This window comes from Alternaria atra (assembly GCF_907166805.1).
Source record: "Alternaria atra isolate CS162 genome assembly, contig: 21, whole genome shotgun sequence".
Taxonomy (NCBI): domain Eukaryota; kingdom Fungi; phylum Ascomycota; class Dothideomycetes; order Pleosporales; family Pleosporaceae; genus Alternaria; species Alternaria atra.
In genome coordinates, this window is record NW_025091319.1 from 4,216,636 (window position 1) to 4,239,335 (window position 22,700).

Below are 22,700 nucleotides of genomic sequence, written 5' to 3' on the forward strand. Positions count from 1 at the left end.
TTACCAAAGATGTAAAATCGATTACGACTAAATTCGCAATCCGGACAAACTCGTCCTCAAAGTTGGAGCCACCCCTCCCACTCCTGATCCATCTCGAAAAAGTCGCCAAAGGCCATGCTATCAGAATCCTGGGGCATCTTATAGGAAACTTCCGTATCTGAACAGTCTTTGTACGACAGCAAATCGACGCTCTGGCCGTCTCCAGAACCCATGTCTGCCGAGAACGACGAGGCGGAGCTGGCATGCGCTCCAGATAGCTGTGGCTTTCCTGCGTTATTTTTCTCCAAACTACTATGCAATTTACCAAGAACAACATCTATAGCTTTCACAGCTGTCTGCGCTTCTTTTGAGAAACCCTGTTGCTCCCATACCCTCCTCGAACCCTCAAGCGCCTCTACACTTTTCCTAGCGACGTCCCCGCCGAACAACCTTTTCTTAACATCGTCGTACAAATTGAAACATAAAACAGTCGTCGCAAGCAAGAACTCGGACTGGGTCAAAGAAAGGATCTTCCATCGATCAGCATGTAGCATACGCCCCGGCTGACACTGCTCGAACAACTCAGCTTGTAACCGCAGAATCGTCAATGCCGCATTCAAGCATGTCGTACACGAAAGCGTGTACTTGCTATTCACCTTTGCAAGAATCATGAACTTGCGGTGAAGAGTGATCTGCGCGTGGTGATATGACATTGCCATATAAAGACGGCGGGTGATGAGCTCAGCACCGTCCAAGACGGATCGTTGCATGAATTTCAGTTCGAGGATAGGAGGCTTTTGGGTGTATGCGGTGTTGAGCAGTGCATCCAATCGTATTGCTTCCGCATAATCTCGCTGCTTGGATGACGTAGTGAAATCGCAGATCATGCCGTAGACGGAAATGACCCTGCTTTTGTAAACCAGGAATTGGGCCAGAGTGTGTTCGTTCTGCGGTCTAGCGGGCGGCAGTACGGTAGATGTATCGTCGAAGTCGTCGTCAAGGAGGTTGCGGGGTTCAGCGGTATCGCATTGAGTCTCTTTGATGATGCGTGGAAGACCGACTTGAGAAGCAGACGCTGTATCAAACTGTGCGAGTATGTACCAAGTACGTCGACGCATTTCTGCCTCGTAAACACTCATTTCCCGGAATTGCGAGCCATCCCGATGATAGCCCATCTTTAGCGCTACACGAATAATAACGCCTGTCAACTGCCAGCATCCTTGTTGTGTGTCTTCGCCTTGAACGTACTCAGTCTGGAGGAATGCCAACAGAGCTTCGATGGTATGTGGCGCTCCCTTCAAATAGTTGCCTAGCCTAAGGCACTGTATCATCTTCTCTCGTGAGATCATGACTAGGCTATGGTACTCAGCTGCCGTCGTCTCGTCAAGTGAGCCTGAACCACCATTGATGAAGAGCGTACAATACGCCACCGTGTACATCATGCCGTATAGTATGGTCAGCCATATGGTTGGTGTCGAAAGTGGATCCTCCCAAAAAGCCTCATATTGTTTGAAAAAGACTTTGCGATGGATAACAAGCGAAACGGGCATATCGGCCCATTTGAAGTACTTCGATATCATGCTGTCAACAACAATACGAGGCGGAATCGCAGCTATGACATCCATCTTCGTGTCTGGATACGTCTGAAGAAGAAACAGATCGTTGCCAGGAAGTACTAGGTCGCATTTGAGAGAATCTTCGGGCTGTTGCTGCACCATTTCTTTCAGATCGCCTATCTCGTCGAGTATGGCTTTCCAGTGATCACTCTCTACGTACGAGAACTCATGGTTCTCCAGATTCATACGTCCAACCTCGTATGTGAGAGGATCTGCATCAGCGGCGATATTAGTGGCCATAGAGAACGCCACGCTTCCAGGTAATGGAGCAACAAGCTTTTCTTCCTGTTTACCAAGCAAAGACCGGACAAGTGATTCCAGCTGGTCGATTCGTTCCTGGAAAACCCTTCGGGTGGTGGTATCCATTGGTCGGTCTCTTTGCGAGGTTCGAGGAGGTTGAGACAGAGGAAACGTGCATGACATTGCTTGTCCGAATCGGATGCAACTCCCACAAGGCTTGCCCCGATCACAGCGGAGCCTGAACATGTGTCAGTAATAGTGGTCCAGTACAAAAAGATGAACGGTTTCCTCACTTTCGTTTCCGGCAAAAGTCGCAAGATAGTTGAGCCTTCTCTCGGCCTTTCATCCTCTCCAGCAGCCGTGCTGAGGAAACGGGTAAATTCGTCATATCCGCGAGGTGCGTCTCGTACGGTCAGGGCCTAAGGGCTGGAAGTGAGTCTTCACGTTCAGGTGGAATTGTAACCACGCCCCCTCGACAAGGCACATCAGCCACAAGTCATATGCACGGGCCATACTGACATAGGAGAACGTACACTATATCGCTCATTCCCCCCGTTGGGGGCATGTAAGCGTCAGAGTGCTCGAGGTAAGCCTGCGATCGTCTATGGCTGAAAAGTGGGTCTAAAACGGACGTCCGCTTGGTGCTGATTGGTGCATTGCTCCGCTTCCTCGAAGAGCACATAGTAGGCAGGCGTGAATACCAATGTTCGACAAATGTATAAAGTAATAGTGAACGTGGAAGTTAGAAATGCTGCAAAGAAACTACAGATTGCATTCTCTCGTCATTCGATATCACAAGGGCGCATATTTACCCCTTCAAGTACCATATCCTACACAATGCCTACTAATCTCGCAGCATGGATGCCTGCATCCAAACAACGGATGCAAGTCGCAGAAGCTCCATTCCCCACACCTGGTCCCGATGAAGTCGTCGTCAAGAACCGCGCCGTAGCGGTCAACCCCATCGATTGGGTTTTGCAAGATCAAGGTACCAGCATGGCATTCGGTTGGATCAAATATCCTTTCGTCTTCGGATACGATGTCGCTGGCGAAGTGATCCAGACTGGGAACAAGGTCGTACGGTTCAAAGTAGGAGACCGTGTTGTGGGCCAGGCGCACAGCACCGACAAAAAGATAAACAATGCAGCGTATGGGGCATTCCAGCTGTATACCGTTCTCCTCGAAAGAAACACGTCGCCCATTCCGGATACCTTGTCATTCGAATCTGCTTCAGTGATACCGTTGGGGTTCACTACTGCTGCTGCAGGACTGTTCGAGAAGGATCAACTCGGTCTGCAGTATCCTCAACTTAACCCTAACCCGACCGGAACGACTGTTCTTGTATGGGGAGGCTCGACTAGTGTGGGCTGCAATGCTATCCAAATGGCTGTAGCCGCTGGGTATGAAGTCATATCGACATCCTCACCAAAGAACTTTGACCTCATGAGGTCGCTCGGCGCCAGCGAGGTGTTCGACTACAACGACCCTTCTGCAGTCGACAAGATCGTTAAGTTCATGGAAGGGAGAGAATGCGCAGGAGCCCTATCCATCGGGGAGAATGCAGTCTTCCGCTGTCTGGATGTACTGGGCAACTGCAAAGGCGACAAACATATCGCAATGGCGACGTATCCGATTCCAGCTCAACCGAAACGGTTAGTTGCGCTGCAGATTGTCTGGAGCTTTGCCACCTCGATGATTTCTATTGCGGTCAAATCAAAGCTGAGAAATATCAGAACGAGTTTCATATACGGGTCAGTAGCATACAGCCCTGTCGGTGAAGCCGTGTATGCCGACTTCCTGCCTGAAGCCCTCGCGACTGGCAAATTCAAAGCCGCGCCGGAGCCTATGGTCGTTGGAGAAGGGCTAGAAGTTATTCAAAAAGCGTTGGATATACAAAAGAAGGGCGTCTCGGCAAGAAAGGTCGTTGTAAGCCTTAAGTGATGGTAAGAGTTGGCATACCTGTGGCCTGCTACTTTCCTTTGTAGAAGGACTCATAATCTCTGTATTCTTCCTGAATCTGTTATTATAATTAGGATCTGTTCGCATTTTACAAATCTTATAAAATTGACAGTGGTACACATCCATTGCCAACAAAGGCATCGACTTGTGCAAATATTACATGCAGTGCATGGTTTATAGCTTGATATCAAAACTCGTCCCGCACCCACAACTACTCGTCGCACCCGGTATGCCCGTAATCTTAAACTGGCTCCCTATCAACTCCATCGTATAATCTACCGTACTTCCATTCAGCAACTCCAAGCTCGCCTCATCAACGACTATCTTCTCCCCTTTCTCTCCCTCAAATATAGTGTCTTCCTCGGTCGCTGGGTTCTTTGACAAGTCCGTCAGGTCCATGAGATACTGGAAACCGTGGCATCCGCCGCTCTCGATGCTTACGCGCAATGCGAGGTTCGGGTTATTGTCGCCTGTAGAGATCTTCTGAAGCCGATTTGATGCACGCGGTGCTATCGAGATCAACATAGGGTTGCCGGAGTCATCGGTACGGGGGTTTCGGATTGGTTGGGCAGGCTTTGCAGTAGAGGCGTCGGATGATGTGGCAAGCATACGTTGTGGTATGTGTTTTCGTTGTGAGAATGCCAAGTTCTGTGCTAGAATATTTCTTGAAACTCTTCGTGGAGACAAGGGCGCAAGAAAGTCAAGGTATAGCGACTGCGAGGTGGCGCCTGGGGTCACTCTGCTGTACGCTCGCGTGTATTGAGTTGCGGCTGTTATAGGTTGGAAAGATCTTTTTGTCGCCGTCCTCCTCGCTATCCGCAGGCAAGATGCGCACATGGTTGCAGAGGATGCCATTATTGCGATATCGAGGTTATGGTGATTGGCGTCGAGATGAAGGTTCGCAAGTCTGAGGTCATAGCTAAGAATGTCACGGCTGACAAGATCCAATCAGACGCGCTTGCCAATTAGGAGTTCTAGATCGCTTAGTCAGGCACACAACCCCCACCTTGTACCGCCGCCACCATTAATCGTACGAGCCACCAGACTGTTCCAGTCTTACCCGCCTGAGCTATTTACCTATCGTGCCTAAAACCTGAATGATAGCGCCATATTATCTCTGCATGAGTTTTGTTTTGTTCAACTTCTAGTAGTCTTTCATTTATCATCAGCGACGATGCCGAAACACCACAACGCATATCTCGGACTTCCTGAGACGGAACTATGTACCGAAGAATTCGCGAGGAACGAAGATAAGAAGGATGAACTGAGCAAGTTAAGAAGTGAATTTGTGATTCCAAGTAAAGGCGACTTGAAGAACAAGAAATTTGGATTTCAGCAGGCCACAACTACGCGCGATGACGATAGCGAAGAGTCCATCTACTTCTGCGGCAACTCCCTAGGACTTCAGCCTCGGAAAACAAAGGAATATGTCAACCGTTACCTGGATACCTGGGCATCCAAGGGTGTGTTTGGGCATTTTACAGATTACGAGGGAGGGTTACCACCATGGTTACACATCGATGATGCGATCAAAGGCCAGACAGCGAAAATAGTCGGCGCACTACCTACAGAAGTCGTCATAATGGAGACGTTGACTGCAAACCTGCATTTGTTGATGGCGAGTTTCTATCGACCGACCAAGGATCGGTACAAGATTATTATTGAGGGGAAGGCATTTCCTAGTGATCATGTAAGCTCACGCAAACATGCTCTCAGTGCTTCTTAATTGACTTCTTTGCAGTACGCCGCTCTCTCCCAGATCGCTCACCACAACCTCGACCCATCTGCGCTCATAACCATCGATCCGCCCTCTGCATCCTCGCCTTACCTTTCCAATGAACACGTACTCTCAGTCATATCGCAACACGCGCCGACGACCGCACTAGTCTTGTTACCTGGTATTCAGTTCTACTCAGGCCAGTTCTTCGATATAGAGCTCATAACGCGCCACTGCCGATCGCTGGGTATAACTATAGGGTGGGACCTTGCCCATGCAGCTGGAAACGTACCACTAGAGTTGCATGACTGGAATGTTGACTTTGCAGCATGGTGCAACTACAAATACATGAATGGTGGCCCAGGCGTGATCGGAGGACTGTTTGTACACGAGAGACATGGAAAAGTGGAGCAAGTGCGTGCAGCTCGACAAGATGGCACCAACGGCGCAGCCAGTAATGAGACAGATCTTGCCTACCGACCGCGACTGAGCGGCTGGTGGGGAAGTGATAAGAACAGTCGGTTTCGCATGGAAAACAAATTCGTGCCAATCGCTGGAGCGAGCGGATTTCAGCTTAGCAACCCTAGTGCATTAGACATGACTTCTGTCATGGCCAGCTTAGATGTCTTTGCTTTGACGGACATGGACGCGCTACGACAGCGGAGTCTCAGGTTGACTGCATACCTCGAAGCGCGGCTACTAAAGTACGATGGTGGAGAGCCACCGTATAAGATCATAACACCTGCGAATCCGGCCGAGCGTGGTGCACAGCTTAGTGTGCTTCTGAAACCCGGATTGCTGGACCAAGTCCAACACTACATTGAAGAACGTGGCGTCGTAGTCGATGAACGCAAGCCTGACGTTTTGCGCGTTGCGCCTGCGCCACTGTACAATTCTTTTCACGACATCCATCGCTTTATCACCGTCTTCCACGAAGCTTGTCGCAAGGCCGTGAAGGGCGCTGGGCAAAGGGGCGCGCACAACGACAAAGTTCCTGAGGGAATTGCGACTGTATGATCCTGTGCGATATATCAGGCGGTACCTGCTCATTTTTGAGAGCGATGTAATTTCTAATACTAGTAATACATATACCCAAGCAATATAGCAACTTCCATCATGCTATAATCAAAAGGTCGATTCAAGAAAGTAAACACTATGTAGCAAACATCGTCGTGGTCTGGCAGCAAGCGAAACCGCCACCCACCTGGGTGGTCGTACATCGCTTATGGCGCACCACTGTATATCTAAGCCTTGAGCGCAAAAGAGAACAAACTGTCCATCTGTACCCATTGCCTTCCATTCCTCTCCAGCCATCGCTCCACCACACCCTTGAGTGTACCGAACCGCTCTCTGTTGACCTCTGCCAGCACCTTCATCTTCTCCTTCCTCTCCATGTCTTCCGCCTTTATACCACCCTCCATCTTACCTACGCGATCAACATCAAACAGCGATTGGTAGTACAACAGCTGGTTCCAAACATCACGTTCTTTGATCTCGTAGCTCATCTTGCCTAAGCAGTCACGAGCAAGACCCTTCGGGCCAAGACAACGGTGTCCGTAGACGGATATACTACGCGTCCGGTTTGAACATTGGGGGTCGTCGCAAAGAACGTGACCGGCATAATATGAAGCGAGGACTTGACGGATGGAAGATTCGAGTTGAGCTACCACGCTGATATTTTGTAGTATCTTGCCACAGCCTTCAACAGGGCATTGTATTCCACTATGCGAGATGGTCTGCAACGATGCCGTTGTTGGTGATGTCGAAGAGAGACCCTGGAATGGGAATACTGTTGTACATTCCCGGCAACGCAGCCAGAGTGGCGAGCAGGATTGGAAACGCACGGAATCTGGAATTTGCGACTCAAGAGGATGGATCTCGGTGTCTTGTTGTGCACCTCCGGAAACGGTGCTCATGCGATACTTGGAGGTATCGAGACCGAGGCACGCAGCAAGGAGAGTAATGTTGGTTCCGCTAATAGGGGCGCAGAGACGTTCTACTGGTGGTAGAATCTGCTTGTGGAGGTAGTAATCGATATCTGGTTTCAGCCCACTGTCGGCTTTCAAGACTTCGTCAACCGGGTAAGCGTTCTTCGCTGCGTTTTCGGCTGAGCCAGACGATTCACCGGTGATTATAAAGCTCATGACATCCTTGGCCTTGACGTGCTTGCCCTTGGCCTGAAGGCGGAGTGCGACCTGGACAGAGGGCATCGAGTTACCATTGGGATACTCCTTGGGATTCTTTCCGAGTTGTGTATAGATAGTGTACTTCCGAGCTGGTATGGTGTATTCGCGCATCTGTTTGCTCAGCTCACGGAGGTGGCTGTGGATCTTCTCGACGACTACTTCAGGGTCTTCACCGCTAAGGAGGAAGTTTAGCAATTCCCTACGGTTTCGTTAGTAAGCTGTACCAGACGTTCAGAGGCGGCAAAACTTACGTCGATGTCTCCTTCGACAGAGCACAGTATTCTCTGCGTCTCATATCGAGACCCTTGACCTCGAGTTTCTCGATGTATTTGCCATCAACAGGGACCATATTGATGGCGGCATACTTCTTCTTGGCATGTAGTAAGATGCGGCGGAAGACGTTGTCGATATCGATCTCCAAAAGCCTGTAGCTGTCATTGACCTCCTTCTTGAACTCGTTACCCAATTTGAGCGCATCTTGAATGTTGTCCACATTCGTGTTGATCATAACGGAATCGGTATCACCATAAATGACGCGCAACGCCTTCTCCTCGGCCATGTCCTTGGTCTTCCGGAGAATCTCACGACCCTTGTATGTCGTAAGCATAGCGAGTGGCCGAGCGTAGAATCGAGACTTGGTGTATCCCAAACATCCGTACATAGAGTTGGCAGTAAGCTTCAGCGCCATTTGCTTGATATCCCAGGTGGCCAGCTCATCCGGTGTGGCATCCTTGGCTTTCATAAGTTTCTTCACTTCGCGACGTCGTGAGACGAGCGTAGCAATAAGGCGCGGCAGAATACCCTGATCTTGGTCTGTGGGGACTTCCGGCACCTTGTCGTCGTCCTCTGAGAGATCAGATCGCTCAACTGTCGTGAAGCAAATGTTAAACTCTTGGATAATACTGGGGTAGAGAGAGTTGAAGTCCATGACCAGGATGAACTTGTCGTAGAGGCCTTTCTCGGGTTCGAAGACGAGACCACCTTTGAACTTGTCCTTCTTCTTCGCGTCCGCACCTTCTTCGCCTTCAGCTGCTTCTTCCTCAACTTTGATCTTGCTTTTGCCCCACTGTTTGTCGGGGCAAATATACTTGTTCTTGTGGAACTCGTGCAGCAAAATGTACTCGTTACGCTCGGCGCGGGTTCCACTCAGCGTTCGAGCCCATGAATTACCCGCCAAGTTGGTGAGAACCTTGGTGAGCGGGAGCATCTGCACTTTTATCGCAATGGCAGCGATAAAGTATGCATCAGCTTGGCAGTGCTTGATGTAGTTGAGAAGACCCTCCTTCGTCGTTGCCCAAGTCTTCAGTGCAGCTTCGTTGTCAAGCTCTTCACGTCGCTTGTTGAGCCCAAGCTGACACATCTCTTCAAGACTCCACGACTGACACTTCGGCATAAGAGATTTTCCAAGGTCGTTAGCCAAATCACACAGCAAGCGGCCAGAGGCTAACTGCTTCTCAGCAAAGAAGCTGCCACCACCCTTACCCATGCTCTTAGGCCAATCGCTTCTCTTAAGTCGTCCAATGCGGTGCCATCCTGGTGTTTTCTTCTCACGGAGACGGCTTAGTAAAACGCTGTAATCGACGTCGTCTAAGCGATGGCCGACGAGAACATCAGGATCGTGCCGCTGGAACATCGCCATCAGCAGACTGAGAAGTTCTTGCTCTGTCTTCTTCATGTACATGTTACCTTTCACCTTCTCGACTTCTTTATCGAAGCCTGTTGGGAAAGCAGTGCCATTCGGCCTCATGATAGTGAAGCTCTTGCACTGCATTTGGTCGACGGGTGTGGTATCGGTCAGAGAGAAGTTCTCGTAGATCATAGCACTGGCCACCAGGATCTCCTGCTTGTTATCCTTGGCGTTGAAAGCGGTTCGTAGGGAGAGACTCATGAGTGTCATAGGAGGCGCGTCCAGATTATCAGACGCGCTCGTGACTGTGATGTTGTTGGGTTTGCTCACCAAAACTTCAAGCTTACACCAAGAAGCGTTGGCAACAGCAGCGAAGTCGGGAGCGTCGATCTTGAGCCAGCATGGTCCCATGACGTTCTTCCAGAGAACAAATTGCTCGAAGAGGGAGGTGTTGGTTCCAAAAACGTGCGAGAACGTTTCTCCCTTCAGATCAGAGGCTAGTGGCATCTTGTCATACCCATAGAGGAGCTTGAGATAATCGGCTTCTTTGGGTATGTCGGGCAGTTCGAAAGCGTACTTCCTAGTACATGGCTTGATTTTGTGTAGGTTTACGCGGTGCTTGCTCATGATGGAATCAACCTCATCTGATACATCACTCAGGCCAACCTCCTCGTCTGTAGTTACTCCTCGGACGTGACGGTACTCTCGGGGCAGGAAGTACAACTTTCGGAGGATATTATCGACCTTCACAAAGCAACTGACATAGTTGCCTGACTTCTTGTCCTTGACTTTGCCGAACAGGCACAAGCTGCCGTTAATTTCGGTGTAGTCGATCCAGAACATGCGTAAGCTGCCGTCCTCTTCGAGCGCATCCTGTGGTTGCATCTTGCCCATACCAGTAGTTGCAGGAGCGGGGCTACTCATAACGTTGAGTTTACTCGTGACATCGTTCCACGAAGAAGTATCGACAGGTGCCGTAGAAGGTCCAACCGGTGAAGAGCTGGCGGGTGTGGTGTACTCTTCTCTCTTAATTTTCGCTATTGGTCGTCTGCCGGCCATGTTGACACTGGCTATTGGCACACCAAGATGTGTCGTGGGTTGAGTCACCTCCATGAGGTCATCATCTTCCTCCTCTTCTTGTTTGATCGCAGGATGGGCTCTTCGCTCTACGGCTTTAGCAACAGGTGATGATTGCAGTGGAAGGTCGCTCATAGGGTGGTCGTCGTCGAGTACGGGAAGATCGTCGTCGTCGACGTATGCACTCGTTGCTGGTGGTGTGCCTGGCAGGTGTGCGTCTGAATCGTTGGTCCGTCTCGATGTCGCTGTCGGCCTGTTTCCTGATATAGGAGGTGATAGGACGCGTGTTTTCCTTCGCGCTTCCGTCTTGATGGGACGCACTCGGTTCGTGGAAGAGCGGGCGGAGTTTGTGTCGATTTCGCCTAATAGATCCTCCATGAAGTCCTTGTCGGCGGCAGTGACAACAGGCTGGATGTGTTAGCATTGGCTCTGGAACAAGGCATGTGTTCGGAGAGTATACCTTGGCTTTTGGTGCCTTTGCAGCATTCTTCGCACTGAAGTACTTGCTAATGCCATTGTCGATCTTTTTTCGCTTCTCCTCGTCTTCTTCACGTTTCCGCTTGGCTATCACGCGTTAGTTCTACTGCAAATGGGCCTTGGATATATCATCTCATACCAGCTTTGCCCTTGGCGGGCCGCTCGTCCTCTCCCTCGCTGTCTGTGGCAGCATAATGGTATTGACCCTGCCCTTCATCCCACTCCTCTCTGCCGTCATCGACATATCCCTCCCCCTCGTCGCCGACAACGAAGTCGTCTTGATCTAGCCTTCCCCGTACAATTTTCTTGTAACCCTCCTCGTCGACCGTATCGTACAATTGCTCTTCTTCGGCGACTTCGTATGTGGACAAACGCGTCTTGCCCGCCGCACGGTTCGCTCGCAATTCCGCTAGTAGGGCAGCGCCGGTCTTCTTCCCTACACGCGGCATGATGTATTATAACGTATAAAGTATGCGAGCAAAAAGCGAAGTGAAGAAATTGGGGTATATGTTGCTGTCGTGGGCGTGTTTGGAGGGCTGGCGGGACGACAAGTTGAAGTGCAGGAGCGACGCGCTAATCGGCACCGTGCACGCGACGCGACAGTCCATTAATCACGCCAAGACGCTACCCCGATTGGTACATTCTATTACTTGCCCACGATGTGCTGCGTCTTCAACACCACAACATCATTATGGCATCAGTCTCAAAAGCCCCTCTGGTCTGGATAGACTGTGAGGTAGGCTTGCTCGTGCTCTTATGCAGTATTTTGTTGACCCTGGTAGATGACCGGCCTGAACACTGATAATGACACCATCATGTCTCTTGCCGCATTTGTCACTGATGCAAATCTCAACATCCTCGACGAAGCAGGCTATGAGGCCATCATTCATCACGACAAAGAGCAACTCGATCGCATGGGCGAGTGGTGTACAAGCCATCACGGGCAGTCTGGTTTGACGCAAGCCTGCATCGACTCCGCCACCACCGCCGAAGAGGCAGCAGAGGGCCTACTTGCCTACATCAAAAGATTTGTACCTGAGCGTCGCACTGCTCTGCTTTCCGGGAGCTCTGTACATGCCGACAAGTCCTTCCTTGTCAAGCAGCCTTATAAGGTTGTCACCGACTACCTCCACTACCGGATCATGGACGTCAGCACCATCAAGGAGGCTGCTCGTAGATGGGCGCCCAAAGATACACTTAAGAAGATTCCAAGAAAGAAGATGTTGCATGAAGCACGTGCAGACATTCTGGAGAGCATCGAAGAAGCGAGGTACTATCGTGAGGCATTCTTTTTGAAGCCAGCGAGCACAACAGAATCGTCACAGGAGTGATGGCGGACGCACAAATAGCTTCAAAAGTCATACAATCACTTCGCCGTTTCGAACCAAAAGAATTCGTCCATTTCAAACGAAGCGTCTTCATATGTTGCGGATCCTGTTACGACACACATCGCCCTGCAAGCACTGTTTGGCAAACGCTACTCCTTCATATCCTGTTAATTGATCTCATGGTTTATGTGGCGATGGCCTGTTCTGTGGAGATATGCAGCAGACATTGTAGCAATGCGATTAGCTTAGGGGATTGATGGAAGCCATTGTGGGTGAGCATAATAATGCAGCAGAGAGCTGGGAGACATTAATATAGGCGGTGCAAAACGATCCTGATGTCAATGTGATGAACTTGGTTGCATATCAGAATCAACAAAGTGTACACGTTTGCGATGATAGTTCACCATGTATCCTTTTGTTGACTTGGTACTGCGCATAAATCCAAGCGGGGGTGCGATCTCTCATCGCAGGGTATCATATTTCTGTTCTATCTGTGCACGATCAGCACTATCTATGCCTGCCGAGATCATCGATATGCTGTCGCTCCGTACGTACAAGACGCCCATGGTGTGTCATGCTAAAGCCTGACTCCAACAGTCTATTCTCCAGACCTCGTACTCATTTCTTCCCAATGCTGAATCCTCTCGTCATAAAGTCCGCGCTGTTCCCCGCTGATGCCTTGTGCTCCGTCTTGTTAAACAAACTATTCACGTTGTCATTTTGCGCCATCTTCCTCCTCTTGTTGCGCTCTTCTTGTTCCTCAAGCACCTTTCGCGTCAAGGACGCTGTGGCAGAGTTCTTGATCCCGTCGTTGGACGCTGTTGTAGGTTTTGCTGCACTCTCTTTCTTTGCCTTTTTGTCTTCGTCTGATAGTGAAGTTTTCGTGGCGCCGTTCTCGGTGGCGGATGTATCGCCATGTTTCCGCTTCTTCTTGCTGCCGGGCGCTTTCTTGAGCGCGTGTGTAAGGCCCTTATCCTTCAATGTTTTCATACGTAGATTCAATCGTGCGATTTCGGTTGGTGTGGTGGGTAGGATGGGTATGATGTCGTTTTCAGCGTACGGTTCGTTGCACTGGTAGCAAGTCAGTCGTCGTGCCACGAGTATGTAAATCCAGCCAATACATACCGTCCAACACGCACTCCCAGCAACCTCTTTGACGACACTTCCCGCAAAGGCATGTCCACAAGGAACAATGTACACAGCCTTGCTCCCGAACCCCAGCCTTTCTCCAGTAATGGGACATTTCCACTTCTCGCCTAAATTCTTCTGTACCTCACCACCATCTTTCTCCTCAATTTCAAACTTGACTTCTACCAAGTCTTTCAAACCCTTGACCCTATCCCCGAAAGTGCCTAGTTCTGAATCTTTCACGCCCGCAACCTTCTTCATCTCCGTCTTCTCTGCATCATCATCTTCTTTCAACAAGAACTCGATGATGGAATCCTTGTTGTACAGAACACCAGCAGCGTCGGAAACTACGGGGCGGGCAAGAGGTTTGCGCGTCAGAGGATCAGTAGACCAGGCATATTCTTGTTGTTCGTTTTGCGCCTCTTTGATTTGGGCGGTTGTGAGAGCTTTGGCGGCTTCTTTTACGAGTTCGCTACGTTTGGGAATCGAGCCACCGTCGTTACCCATTGTGTGGGACTTTGCAGGAAAAGGGAGTGGTTGCGCGCGGATTGACGTGAGAGCGATGGTGATGAGAGGCTGAGGGTGTGCGGCGAAGCGCGGAGGTTTGAGTAGTTTTGGGACGTGCACGTGCCAGCTCTACCATACCATATGAAAGATTAGGATCCCAGATAGGAGCAACTCTATGTTGTGAGAGAATGGTTCGATAGTAATTTGCATAGTGCGCTGTCTTGAATGCTGTTTCTGCCTCAGAAGCTACACTGGTGTTATACAAGAAAGGTAACAAATGCACTCCTCAGGTCGTAACGCCTCATAAGTGTCGTGTCGTGTCTACATGTCCCTCAATTCTCCAGACTTGTCAACTGTCGGAGACGTGTACTTCTTCCTTCGCTCAAAAGGCTTCATTGGCCTTGCTGGCCGCGATGATCTCTCCAATGGCCTTTTCCATTCCTTTCTCCATGACGGTCTGGCATCGCCTTGGATCCTTTCTCTGACTTCGTTCGGTTCCACTCCGCCGTCTCCCTGGCCATCCTCTTTCCGCAGATATCCATGCAAATTTGCCTCTTCAAGTGGCCCTTCATCCGCAGCATTCATTTGTCCACCCTTGAACATAACCCTCTGAACAAATGCAGAGAGTCTCGCTCTCTCTTTCTCGAACGGGCTCTTGAGCTCTTCGGCAATGAGATTCGAGAATAGCAACTTGTCGTATACGCCATGGACTTTCTTCAAAGCATCGATAGCATCTTGTCTTGCCTCGCCCTTCAAGAACTGAGGTCCGCGACGCTGCGCATACTTGGTTTGCCCTGCACCAACCCCTAGTTGTAGACGTATATTCTTCACGAGGGGGTTGAGTAGAGTGAGGGCATCGACAAAATCCGAGCCTTTGGCTAAGGGGAAAGAGACTGCAAGCCCGGCATACATGGTGACAGTCTTGGGATCTGCGTCTTCCAAGGTCTTGGACATGATGTTCAAAATTTGACCTCCATTCTTGAGCGAGTTGTGGTTGTTCTTGTCGCGGACGCAGGTACTCATCGCGATCCGGAACGTACCAGGTGGAGGCCTGATGCCCCGATCCATCATATCCTGCTGCAGGAGTTGGACTGCAGCACTCGAGGCGCGGTTCTGGCGGAGGTTGCGTAAACGCATATTGAGGTTGTTTACGTCGGGGATAATCTTGTACGTTGTAGGGTCGGTCAAGAGGTCCCAGTATTCCTGAGCTGCCTTGTTCGCTACGATTTTCTGGCAAGCTTCTTGGACTAAAGAGAGTGTGTTGTTGCCCGGTCGAACGTAGATGAGAGGATTTGATACTGCACTGCCTACGCCCTGAGGTGTCAGAGCTAGGAACTCATCGCCACGCGTGGGGGTATTATCAGGAGAAAGATGGTCGTCGTCGATACGATATCGTTCGGGTACGTTGGGGGCTCGCACACGTGGAAGGCCGGCGTCTTGTCGCTCCACCGAGCCTAGTCGAGGAACGAGTCGTGGTATGTCCATTGTCTGCTCTACTAGCGAGAGCACGTCGTCCCAGTCTCGCGGTCGACTGCCAATCAACAGCAATCTTCCCATTGCGCAGACAAGCTCTTCGTCGATGGCCAGATCTGCTCGTCTCCACCTCCCGACAATATCTTCCCACATGCGCCGCCCTTCCATGATTCCGCGCTCTCTCCTCGCAGCCGTCTCATCCTCGCTCTCTCCTTTGGGCGCGTCTACCAACAAGCTTTGCCGTATAGCGTTGAGTATGGTGATGTATGTGATGGCATTGGCTGCTGCCGGCCCGTTCTCTGGTACCTTTCCAGCCACACCCCATAGAGCATCCATATCTCCCGCTCTTGCACATACTTTCAGCGCAGCGTTTGTGTGCATGATCGACGGTTCGACTCGTGAGTTCGGTGCGGAGAGCGAGTGGTAGATAGAAAGGGCTTTGCTGAGAATGCCAGATGTATGCGCGTTCCACGAGAGGCCTCTGAGGAGTATTGTGTATGTGTAGGAGTCGGGGAATTGCGCACGCTTTTTCATCTGTAGCAGGTCAGCGTTACCCCTCATGACTTGGTGCAGACCATGCGTACATCGTTGTAGATCTTGATCGCATCGTTGACTTTCTCCTTAGCCAAGTAGTGGTCAATGATATGGTTCCAGCTGACAATGCACTGCATAGAGTGGCTCGCCATGCGCACCAACTGTAGCATGTCTTCTGCCTTGTCCTTCTTCAACTCATTCCTCACAAACGTCGCCAGCTCCAGCGGATCCTGCAGATATCGCAACTCTCTCTTCCTCCTATTCCATTCGCTATCTGTCATGGACGGGTCTCGCCGGCCAAGTCTCGCTAGATTGGGTGTCTCGTCGACCGGTTGTCGTGTAGGCGTTTGCCGCAATGCCGTGGTTTCTCTTCTCTTCCGGTTCGCTGCGAACGCAGACCTCTTGAAGTGGTCTTCTTCATTTTGTGATATTCCCTTAGCCTCGCTCGTGTCTGCAAACCTCTCACCCTTTGCTCTAGCGACATGGCGGGTGGATAGCAGTCGTTGCTGGCTCTGTTGTAGAAGCGGATTTACATGACGACGGAGGCGGTGCGCATTGGTCGTCGGGACATCGAGCGCTTGTGTGCATCGCCAAAGGCACGCACGACAGTTCAGCATCAGGTCTAGGAAGCGGTTCGTTATGTACAAAGAGCGTGAGACGCTCTAGTTGGGAAAAGTTCCCCATTCCGTAGCGCACAGTCACCGGGCCGAACCATGGCACACGTGATGACCCGAGCACCGCATCGTCCGAACCGAAAAAAAGAGCCTCATCTATTCGCGTGTTACCCTAGACAGCATTAGTAGGCCCAGTATGCCGCTATGCGTCGCGCCGCCTCCAAACGTCCACGCGAAGAAGCAATCCAGCCTAGATCAGACTTCCCGCGCCCACGCCTCACTCTAGCAGCAAAACCATGCCTACCGCTTACAAGGCTGAACCTACACTACGCGCCTCCGAGCCTACGGAGCCGAACCAGCACTATAACGCGGGAGGCCGAGCCAGCCAGGCGCACCACTATCATAGGGCTTACTTCGATCCTTCCCTCTTAAGTCCCGCGACCAACAAGCAAGCAAACTAAAACTACCGCAGAATGCCTGGATTATGGTGAGGTGTCATGTTAGCGCTACATAACACATTGCGTCTGGTAGTCGGCGGTTTCGATGCTACGAGATCCGTACGTATAGCATTATATTGCAAGGAGGATTACGTGACTAGTTTCGTGCGGGGCAACGCTGACATTCCTATGGACGGAATTCTACGCCGCTGTTGTTGTGCCTTGTACGAGGGGAAGCTGTTGTGCTGTGCTGTGTGAGAGGTGGTTGTTGTCTTCATGGACGCTCGGAAGTGATGAAGAGCAGATATCCGACCCGGTGGTTACTACCCATACCCTTTAAATTTCACATTCGTCTTGTGCATTTTCAATCATCAACTTTACCGTCTTCACGTATCTTGCTGCTTTGCATTGCGATCAAGGATCCGACTGTAGCACAGCGCCAGCAGACGCACGCCCACATCTAGGACCCTCGTCCCCTCGTGGCATCGGGTCCAAATCCTTCAGCCCCAGCTACTGTTGTGTAACGCGTGCAACCCAGCCCTTGACACGACCACGCCTCAAACCAGCAGTAGTATAACAGCGAGCGCATGCACATCATCCTGCTAGTTTCCGCCGTCAGATCATGGGCTGATGGGTATGTCACGCCAGCCAGCGCCTTTTGCTCCCCTGGCTAGCTTCCAAACCCGCTGCTCCAGTGCCCTTTGCAACGGCGCGCCGAGAAAACAAATCAAGGGCCAGCGCTCGGAGCATCAAAGTAGTTTATCGGACAACGGTCTCATGTGCCGCTAGACGGTGATCTCGCAGATGTAGTCTTGCGAGATGCTAGCGTATTGTGAGGTTTCCTAAGTCGGCTTCGCATTACATGTAGACATTTTGCGGAATCTGCTACGAGGATCATGAACGTCGCCGATATTCAGCTTCTTTGTTGAGTTGCTCATCCTGGCACTTTGCTGCAGATTTTTTTTTCCCTTTGGCGCGGCGTTTTGCCGGTGAAGGGCCCAGAACGAGGCGTCATCACTCATGCACATTCGGATGACATTGCCCAACGCGATCACCATCAGAATCTTTGACCCCAGCCCGCCGCTGTAAGAAAAATCGACAAGCCGCAATGTTCCAGGCTGTAAGTTACCTTCCTTTGTGGACAAGAGAGCCATGGATGGTTCCGTCAGCCGTACATCGGCCGTATCTCTCTCCACGATGTACGCTTTGTCAGGGCGCCAGCGCTCGCATGATCACGCAAGAATGGTCTTGGAATTGCTTCGTGTGATCGTAATTGGACACGGAGTTCCAGGCCATACGCCCGTCCCGTTTCATTCTCCATAATATTGAGCAGCCAATATGCACCCTCGCCGTCGTATCATCATTCAGGACAGCAGCCACCTCTCGTTACACAAAGTTACCTGCAGGCACACCTTGCTGCACGCAAGACAACCACATGCATATACCAATTCCATGGACCCACCAAGTATCTACGTATGCCCCGATCTTCGTCTGCAAATTTTGATTGGCGTTTCGGCATGTGATTAATATATTTTGACGACACAACTATTATGCAGCCACAATTTCATATGCCATTCCCATCCACGCTCCGCTCCTTCCTCATTCGATACGAAGAATGTGCCTCAAAAGTCAGTCGAACTCGAGCGGTACTTTCCGTAAACCCCGGACGTGGGTTCCCCCCTCCTTCTGGTATTATGTGTACTATGCGTCATCACCAGCGTAATACAGTTTGTCCCAAACGATCTTGCGACACGACGATGTGCAAACGATTAGTTATTCGTGTTCAGAATATTCTATATGACACTCCTGCTCTGGACAATTCAACGCACAGGTCGGGGACTGCAGAGTAAGTCGTGTACTCGAGCGAGGTAGCACTTGGGAAATCCGCTGTTTAATTTTTCTTAGGGGTTTTTGTGGTCTGATGTCTTGATGCAAAGTTAAATCCGAGACGGGGGGATGCTCGGGATGTTGACTTGCACTGTGCGTATGTGGCGGCAGGCATGCGAGTGACGGAGTGGGAAGGTAATCATCGCTGCGAAGACATGGACACGGATGTTGTGCTAGAGCCTGTAAATGTAGGGAAGCGAGGCATACCTTGTAAACCTATGCTATCCATAGCGAGCCTCGGAACGCGCACGGATAATGCATATCAGAGACGCTACCGAGATGAGCATATTCTGTTCGTGAAACGAGAGCACCACGTATCAACCAGCAACTGAATGAGACCGGTAAGCAGGCCGGGTAAGTACGGCGACGTTGGGATACAAGGCACGACGGTTTATAGGTGTACACGGCGATATCTTGGCCGGGTAATGGTAAAGTTCGGTCACAGCGTCATCTTGCCGCACGCTCTGATTTGTCTCAAGCAAAACCATCTGATCATGCGACTGTAGAACATGCGAAGTACACGATGCAGAGTTAGACAAAAGCCGGTGATCAGTAAGATAGTGATACGCAGACCACTTTACAATGGTTTGTTCCACGTTGCTTGTACAAGGACACAAAAGCGGGCACGTATGCCCCAGTGATAGTCGGCATTGTATGCAAATGATCAGACGGACAGCGAATGATTTGGAAGCAAGCACAGTAGCCAAGAAAGGCATCAAAGCCAATGACGAACTCGTTGCAGAGAATTGAATAATTGTTTCTTGTTTCGAACGCCGTTTCACATGCAATCGTTCTAACCCCAAATGAAAATTGTCTGAACCAAGAAAATTTGAGTTGTCTCTGGTTCAGGATGATAAAAGACGCAGTGAGGAATACAGGTGACGTGACATGCATAACACATGTCCAAACAGTTGTCCTCACGATGTCTCTCGTGGTATCCTCGGAACATTGTGCTGACTCATCCGCGGTATCGATCATGGAGCCTTATCCATGTTGAGCATGATCGCTCAAGCAACCTCCATCGTAGACACCCTCAACTAGAAACATACAGCCGCCACCAAGTGAAAATGCAAGCACCACCCAAGAGGAAAGATGATATGACCGTCGCATTAGCTCGCGACGCAGACACAAAGAACCACCCGTAAGGAGACTCGTCAAGACTCGCTTGCTCTGACGACGATACAAGCGAGCGCGCTTTTGATATACCTCATCCCTCATCATCTTCGAACAGATAATCGAGGGGATCGGCTTCTGCACTGGCAGGGCGTTCCTAGTGGCTCTGCTGATACATTTGCGGGTTTTGTCCGTAGGGCGATTGAGGGTAACTGCTGTTGTTACTATTTGGACTGTTGTACGCATTGCTGTTGGAGGTGGCATACTGAGCCATGCCCTCAGGAAGACCTGGACTCTGCGTGCCGTACTGAGGAGCAGTGCTGTTGCCAGAGGCTGCAGGTTGGTACCCGATGGGAGGGAGTTGGGGGTGTTGGGGAGGTTGTCCAGGGACGCCGACTGCCTGTCGCATCTGTCCGTAAACAGGCGCCTCAGGAGCGCCTCCCTCGTGAGCGCGCTGCTGCACGTCGGCCCGGTGTCGCTCTTCGTCGGCTTTGCGCGCGGCCTCCTCCTCCTTCTTCTTCGCTTTCCACTCCTTTCGAATTTCCTTGAATTCTGTAAGAACAAGTTAGCATGCTATATTATTGGTGTTAAGACGCCAAGATAAGTGGGCATGGGTCGACAGGTATTAGCTTCCGTCATCAGAAGCTACCCAGTGCAGCGGGGACACGACCATTATGGCGCTGCACCAGCACCATCCCAAAGGCTAAACTAGCGCACTAGTTTTGCAAGGGCCACAACCACAACAGCAGTTGTTAATCCATGAACGGAAAGCACATACCTTCGGGAGTGCGCTTTTGGCCGTGCGATTGCATCGTAACGTGCGCATTCAGATGGTTCAGAGTGCCGTAAGCTTTCTCGCAACCATTCCATCCGCATTTGTACATGCGCTCAATTTCTTCATATCGCCGACGTGGTCGCTTATGTTGTTGTGCGCCAGGAATGGGTACGAATGAATAAACTGTAGATAGCGGGTGTCCGCCCTAAACATACTTGTCAGTTCTCGAAGTCTAACCATTGTTGCGACAAACAAGTAGCCTAGTAACATGCGCATTAAACGCGTCACTGTTCAATGTTTGAGGTGCAAGACTGATTCACTTACAGTAGGTGGTCGCTGCACTGGAGAGACCATTGCGGGCGCGGGCGGACCTGAAGTCGCGGGATGCCCATAGTGCATACCCGGCTGGGGGTAATGGCCTGCCCACTCGGGTCGCGAAGGATACCCCATTGGAGTTTGGGGTTGCCCTGGATAATGCTGCATGTCGTGGTGAGGTGTGTAAGGCGAGTATTGCTGCTGATGGCTTGCATATGTCGGGCTCGTCTGCGCGGCGATTGATGGATCTATAGGAACATCCGAGTCAGACTTGAGTTGTTGTGGTGATTGATGGCCATTTGTTTGACCATCTGGGATAGGCATTGACGGACTCTGTTGTTGCGCCATACCACCGGGAGCTTGCCCTTGAGCGCCGGGTTGATACGAACGTTGAATGTAATCCGGAAACGACCCTGATCGAGCCGATGAAGGATTCAGACTGTAGTCTGAATTCGGAGTGAGGTTGGAGGAGCGAGGATCTGGTCCTGGTGGAGGGTATTGCGCAGCAGATGCTTGATCTGCAGAGGTTCCCTCAGAAGCTGGTTCAGGAAAGGTTGGGTAGGGCGAGCTCAAACCTGACTGCGGGTAGTCTGCTTGCCGTGCGTCCATAGACTGTGTAGATTGGCGAGGTGTCGAAGGTAGCTAGGCTCTAAGCTGAGGTTGGATGGTTGGATGCGTGCGCCCACGAGGAGGGATGGCTGCAGAGATATGTCCGTCACAAACCGTCTTCGGATGATTTGCCGCGGTCTGTGGAAGACAAGCAGCTAGGGCGTATAAAGACGTAGCCTGAGTCGAGCCAAGAAACGCACAGCCAGCAAACCGGAGAAGCAATGTGGTCAGGCCGTGAGTAGCGTGTAAGTTAAACGCGGATGATTTGCAGACGGTGTGTTTTCCACGACGCTCAGGTGGAGGACAAGCAGTTCGGCAAATATGCACCGTCAAAAAGATAACGCACGGAAGGCGCAAGCTCGAGAGCACCGGGGCAGGGGAAAAGGTTAGCGGGAAGAGATCTCTCGAATCGCGGAGCAGTTGGCGCGGTGCAGAGCGAAGTGCAACGCAAAGGTTACACAATCGGTGCTAGTGGTTGACGAGCTTGCACTGCGGGTCTGCTGGGGCGAGAGTGAATTTGGAACACAGCTAGTGACAGCGCGACCTAAAGGCCTTTTAGACTGAGTGGCGCGCGAAGTGGATTGGCCACCAATGGATCGGCCTGGAGAAGATGACGGCTTACCCAGCCAGCCTTAGCACACCTGATGAGGTAACAGACGACCGTAGCGGCGAAAACAGGGATGCCAGCTTAGTCGGTAAAGCCGAGCCGTGACAGTGGGAATGGTTGCTGTTCTAGGCTGCTGGCCTAAGACGAGGTTGGAATGGCGCAAGCAGCAAAGTGTGGGACACTGGTGGGCGTTTTAGTGCGAGAGGGGCGTGCGGGTCCGTGTAGAAGTGGCGCTAGTGACGAAGAAACCGGGTTGGGGTGAGCTTGTTCGCCGAGGGTGAATGGGTGCGCAGGCGGCCAAAGAGGTGGTCGCGGTGGATGCGCGTCGCTGACTGGCTCCGCAGATGGCGATGATGGGGCAAAACACAATCGGCCCTTTATTCGAGTCGATGATTCAAAGTTTCGCTCAGACTCTGGTTCTCCCAGCCCTCTCTGTTCCCAGAAAGCTCAACTAGGCCGAGCGTGCCGAGCGATCAGCCTCTTGTCCGGGCGCCG

The 22,700-nt window shown here is 51.2% G+C and overlaps 8 protein-coding genes across 8 annotated transcripts; 3 read left to right on the top strand and 5 right to left on the bottom strand.

The window, feature by feature from the left end:
* Positions 1 to 56: 56 nt before the first annotated feature.
* On the bottom strand, positions 57 to 1,961 carry ALTATR162_LOCUS1834 (uncharacterized protein; the record flags this gene model as incomplete). Its single annotated transcript, XM_043309434.1, has 1 exon — positions 57 to 1,961. One exon carries the CDS (start codon positions 1,959 to 1,961, stop codon positions 57 to 59), a length of 1,905 nt encoding a protein of 634 aa, XP_043165369.1.
* A 711-nt stretch (positions 1,962 to 2,672) lies between these two features.
* ALTATR162_LOCUS1835 (uncharacterized protein) lies at positions 2,673 to 3,776 on the top strand (the record flags this gene model as incomplete). The annotated part of the gene is made up of 1 exon (XM_043309435.1): positions 2,673 to 3,776. The coding sequence occupies one exon, from the start codon at positions 2,673 to 2,675 to the stop codon at positions 3,774 to 3,776; it is 1,104 nt and encodes a 367-aa protein (XP_043165370.1).
* Positions 3,777 to 4,968: 1,192 nt separating this feature from the next.
* On the top strand, positions 4,969 to 6,528 carry ALTATR162_LOCUS1836 (uncharacterized protein; the record flags this gene model as incomplete). Its single annotated transcript, XM_043309436.1, has 2 exons — positions 4,969 to 5,484; positions 5,536 to 6,528. The coding sequence occupies 2 exons, from the start codon at positions 4,969 to 4,971 to the stop codon at positions 6,526 to 6,528; spliced, it is 1,509 nt and encodes a 502-aa protein (XP_043165371.1).
* Positions 6,529 to 6,755: 227 nt separating this feature from the next.
* ALTATR162_LOCUS1837 (uncharacterized protein) lies at positions 6,756 to 11,327 on the bottom strand (the record flags this gene model as incomplete). Its single annotated transcript, XM_043309437.1, has 4 exons — positions 6,756 to 7,896; positions 7,949 to 10,809; positions 10,862 to 10,965; positions 11,018 to 11,327. 4 exons carry the CDS (start codon positions 11,325 to 11,327, stop codon positions 6,756 to 6,758), a joined length of 4,416 nt encoding a protein of 1,471 aa, XP_043165372.1.
* A 366-nt stretch (positions 11,328 to 11,693) lies between these two features.
* On the top strand, positions 11,694 to 12,209 carry ALTATR162_LOCUS1838 (uncharacterized protein; the record flags this gene model as incomplete). Its single annotated transcript, XM_043309438.1, has 1 exon — positions 11,694 to 12,209. The coding sequence occupies one exon, from the start codon at positions 11,694 to 11,696 to the stop codon at positions 12,207 to 12,209; it is 516 nt and encodes a 171-aa protein (XP_043165373.1).
* A 615-nt stretch (positions 12,210 to 12,824) lies between these two features.
* On the bottom strand, positions 12,825 to 13,841 carry ALTATR162_LOCUS1839 (uncharacterized protein; the record flags this gene model as incomplete). The annotated part of the gene is made up of 2 exons (XM_043309439.1): positions 12,825 to 13,277; positions 13,332 to 13,841. The coding sequence occupies 2 exons, from the start codon at positions 13,839 to 13,841 to the stop codon at positions 12,825 to 12,827; spliced, it is 963 nt and encodes a 320-aa protein (XP_043165374.1).
* A 321-nt stretch (positions 13,842 to 14,162) lies between these two features.
* Positions 14,163 to 16,465, bottom strand: ALTATR162_LOCUS1840 (uncharacterized protein; the record flags this gene model as incomplete). Its single annotated transcript, XM_043309440.1, has 2 exons — positions 14,163 to 15,848; positions 15,899 to 16,465. The coding sequence occupies 2 exons, from the start codon at positions 16,463 to 16,465 to the stop codon at positions 14,163 to 14,165; spliced, it is 2,253 nt and encodes a 750-aa protein (XP_043165375.1).
* Positions 16,466 to 20,056: 3,591 nt separating this feature from the next.
* ALTATR162_LOCUS1841 (uncharacterized protein) lies at positions 20,057 to 21,598 on the bottom strand (the record flags this gene model as incomplete). Its single annotated transcript, XM_043309441.1, has 5 exons — positions 20,057 to 20,111; positions 20,166 to 20,451; positions 20,678 to 20,879; positions 20,999 to 21,507; positions 21,565 to 21,598. 5 exons carry the CDS (start codon positions 21,596 to 21,598, stop codon positions 20,057 to 20,059), a joined length of 1,086 nt encoding a protein of 361 aa, XP_043165376.1.
* Between the last annotated feature and the right edge of the window lie 1,102 nt (positions 21,599 to 22,700).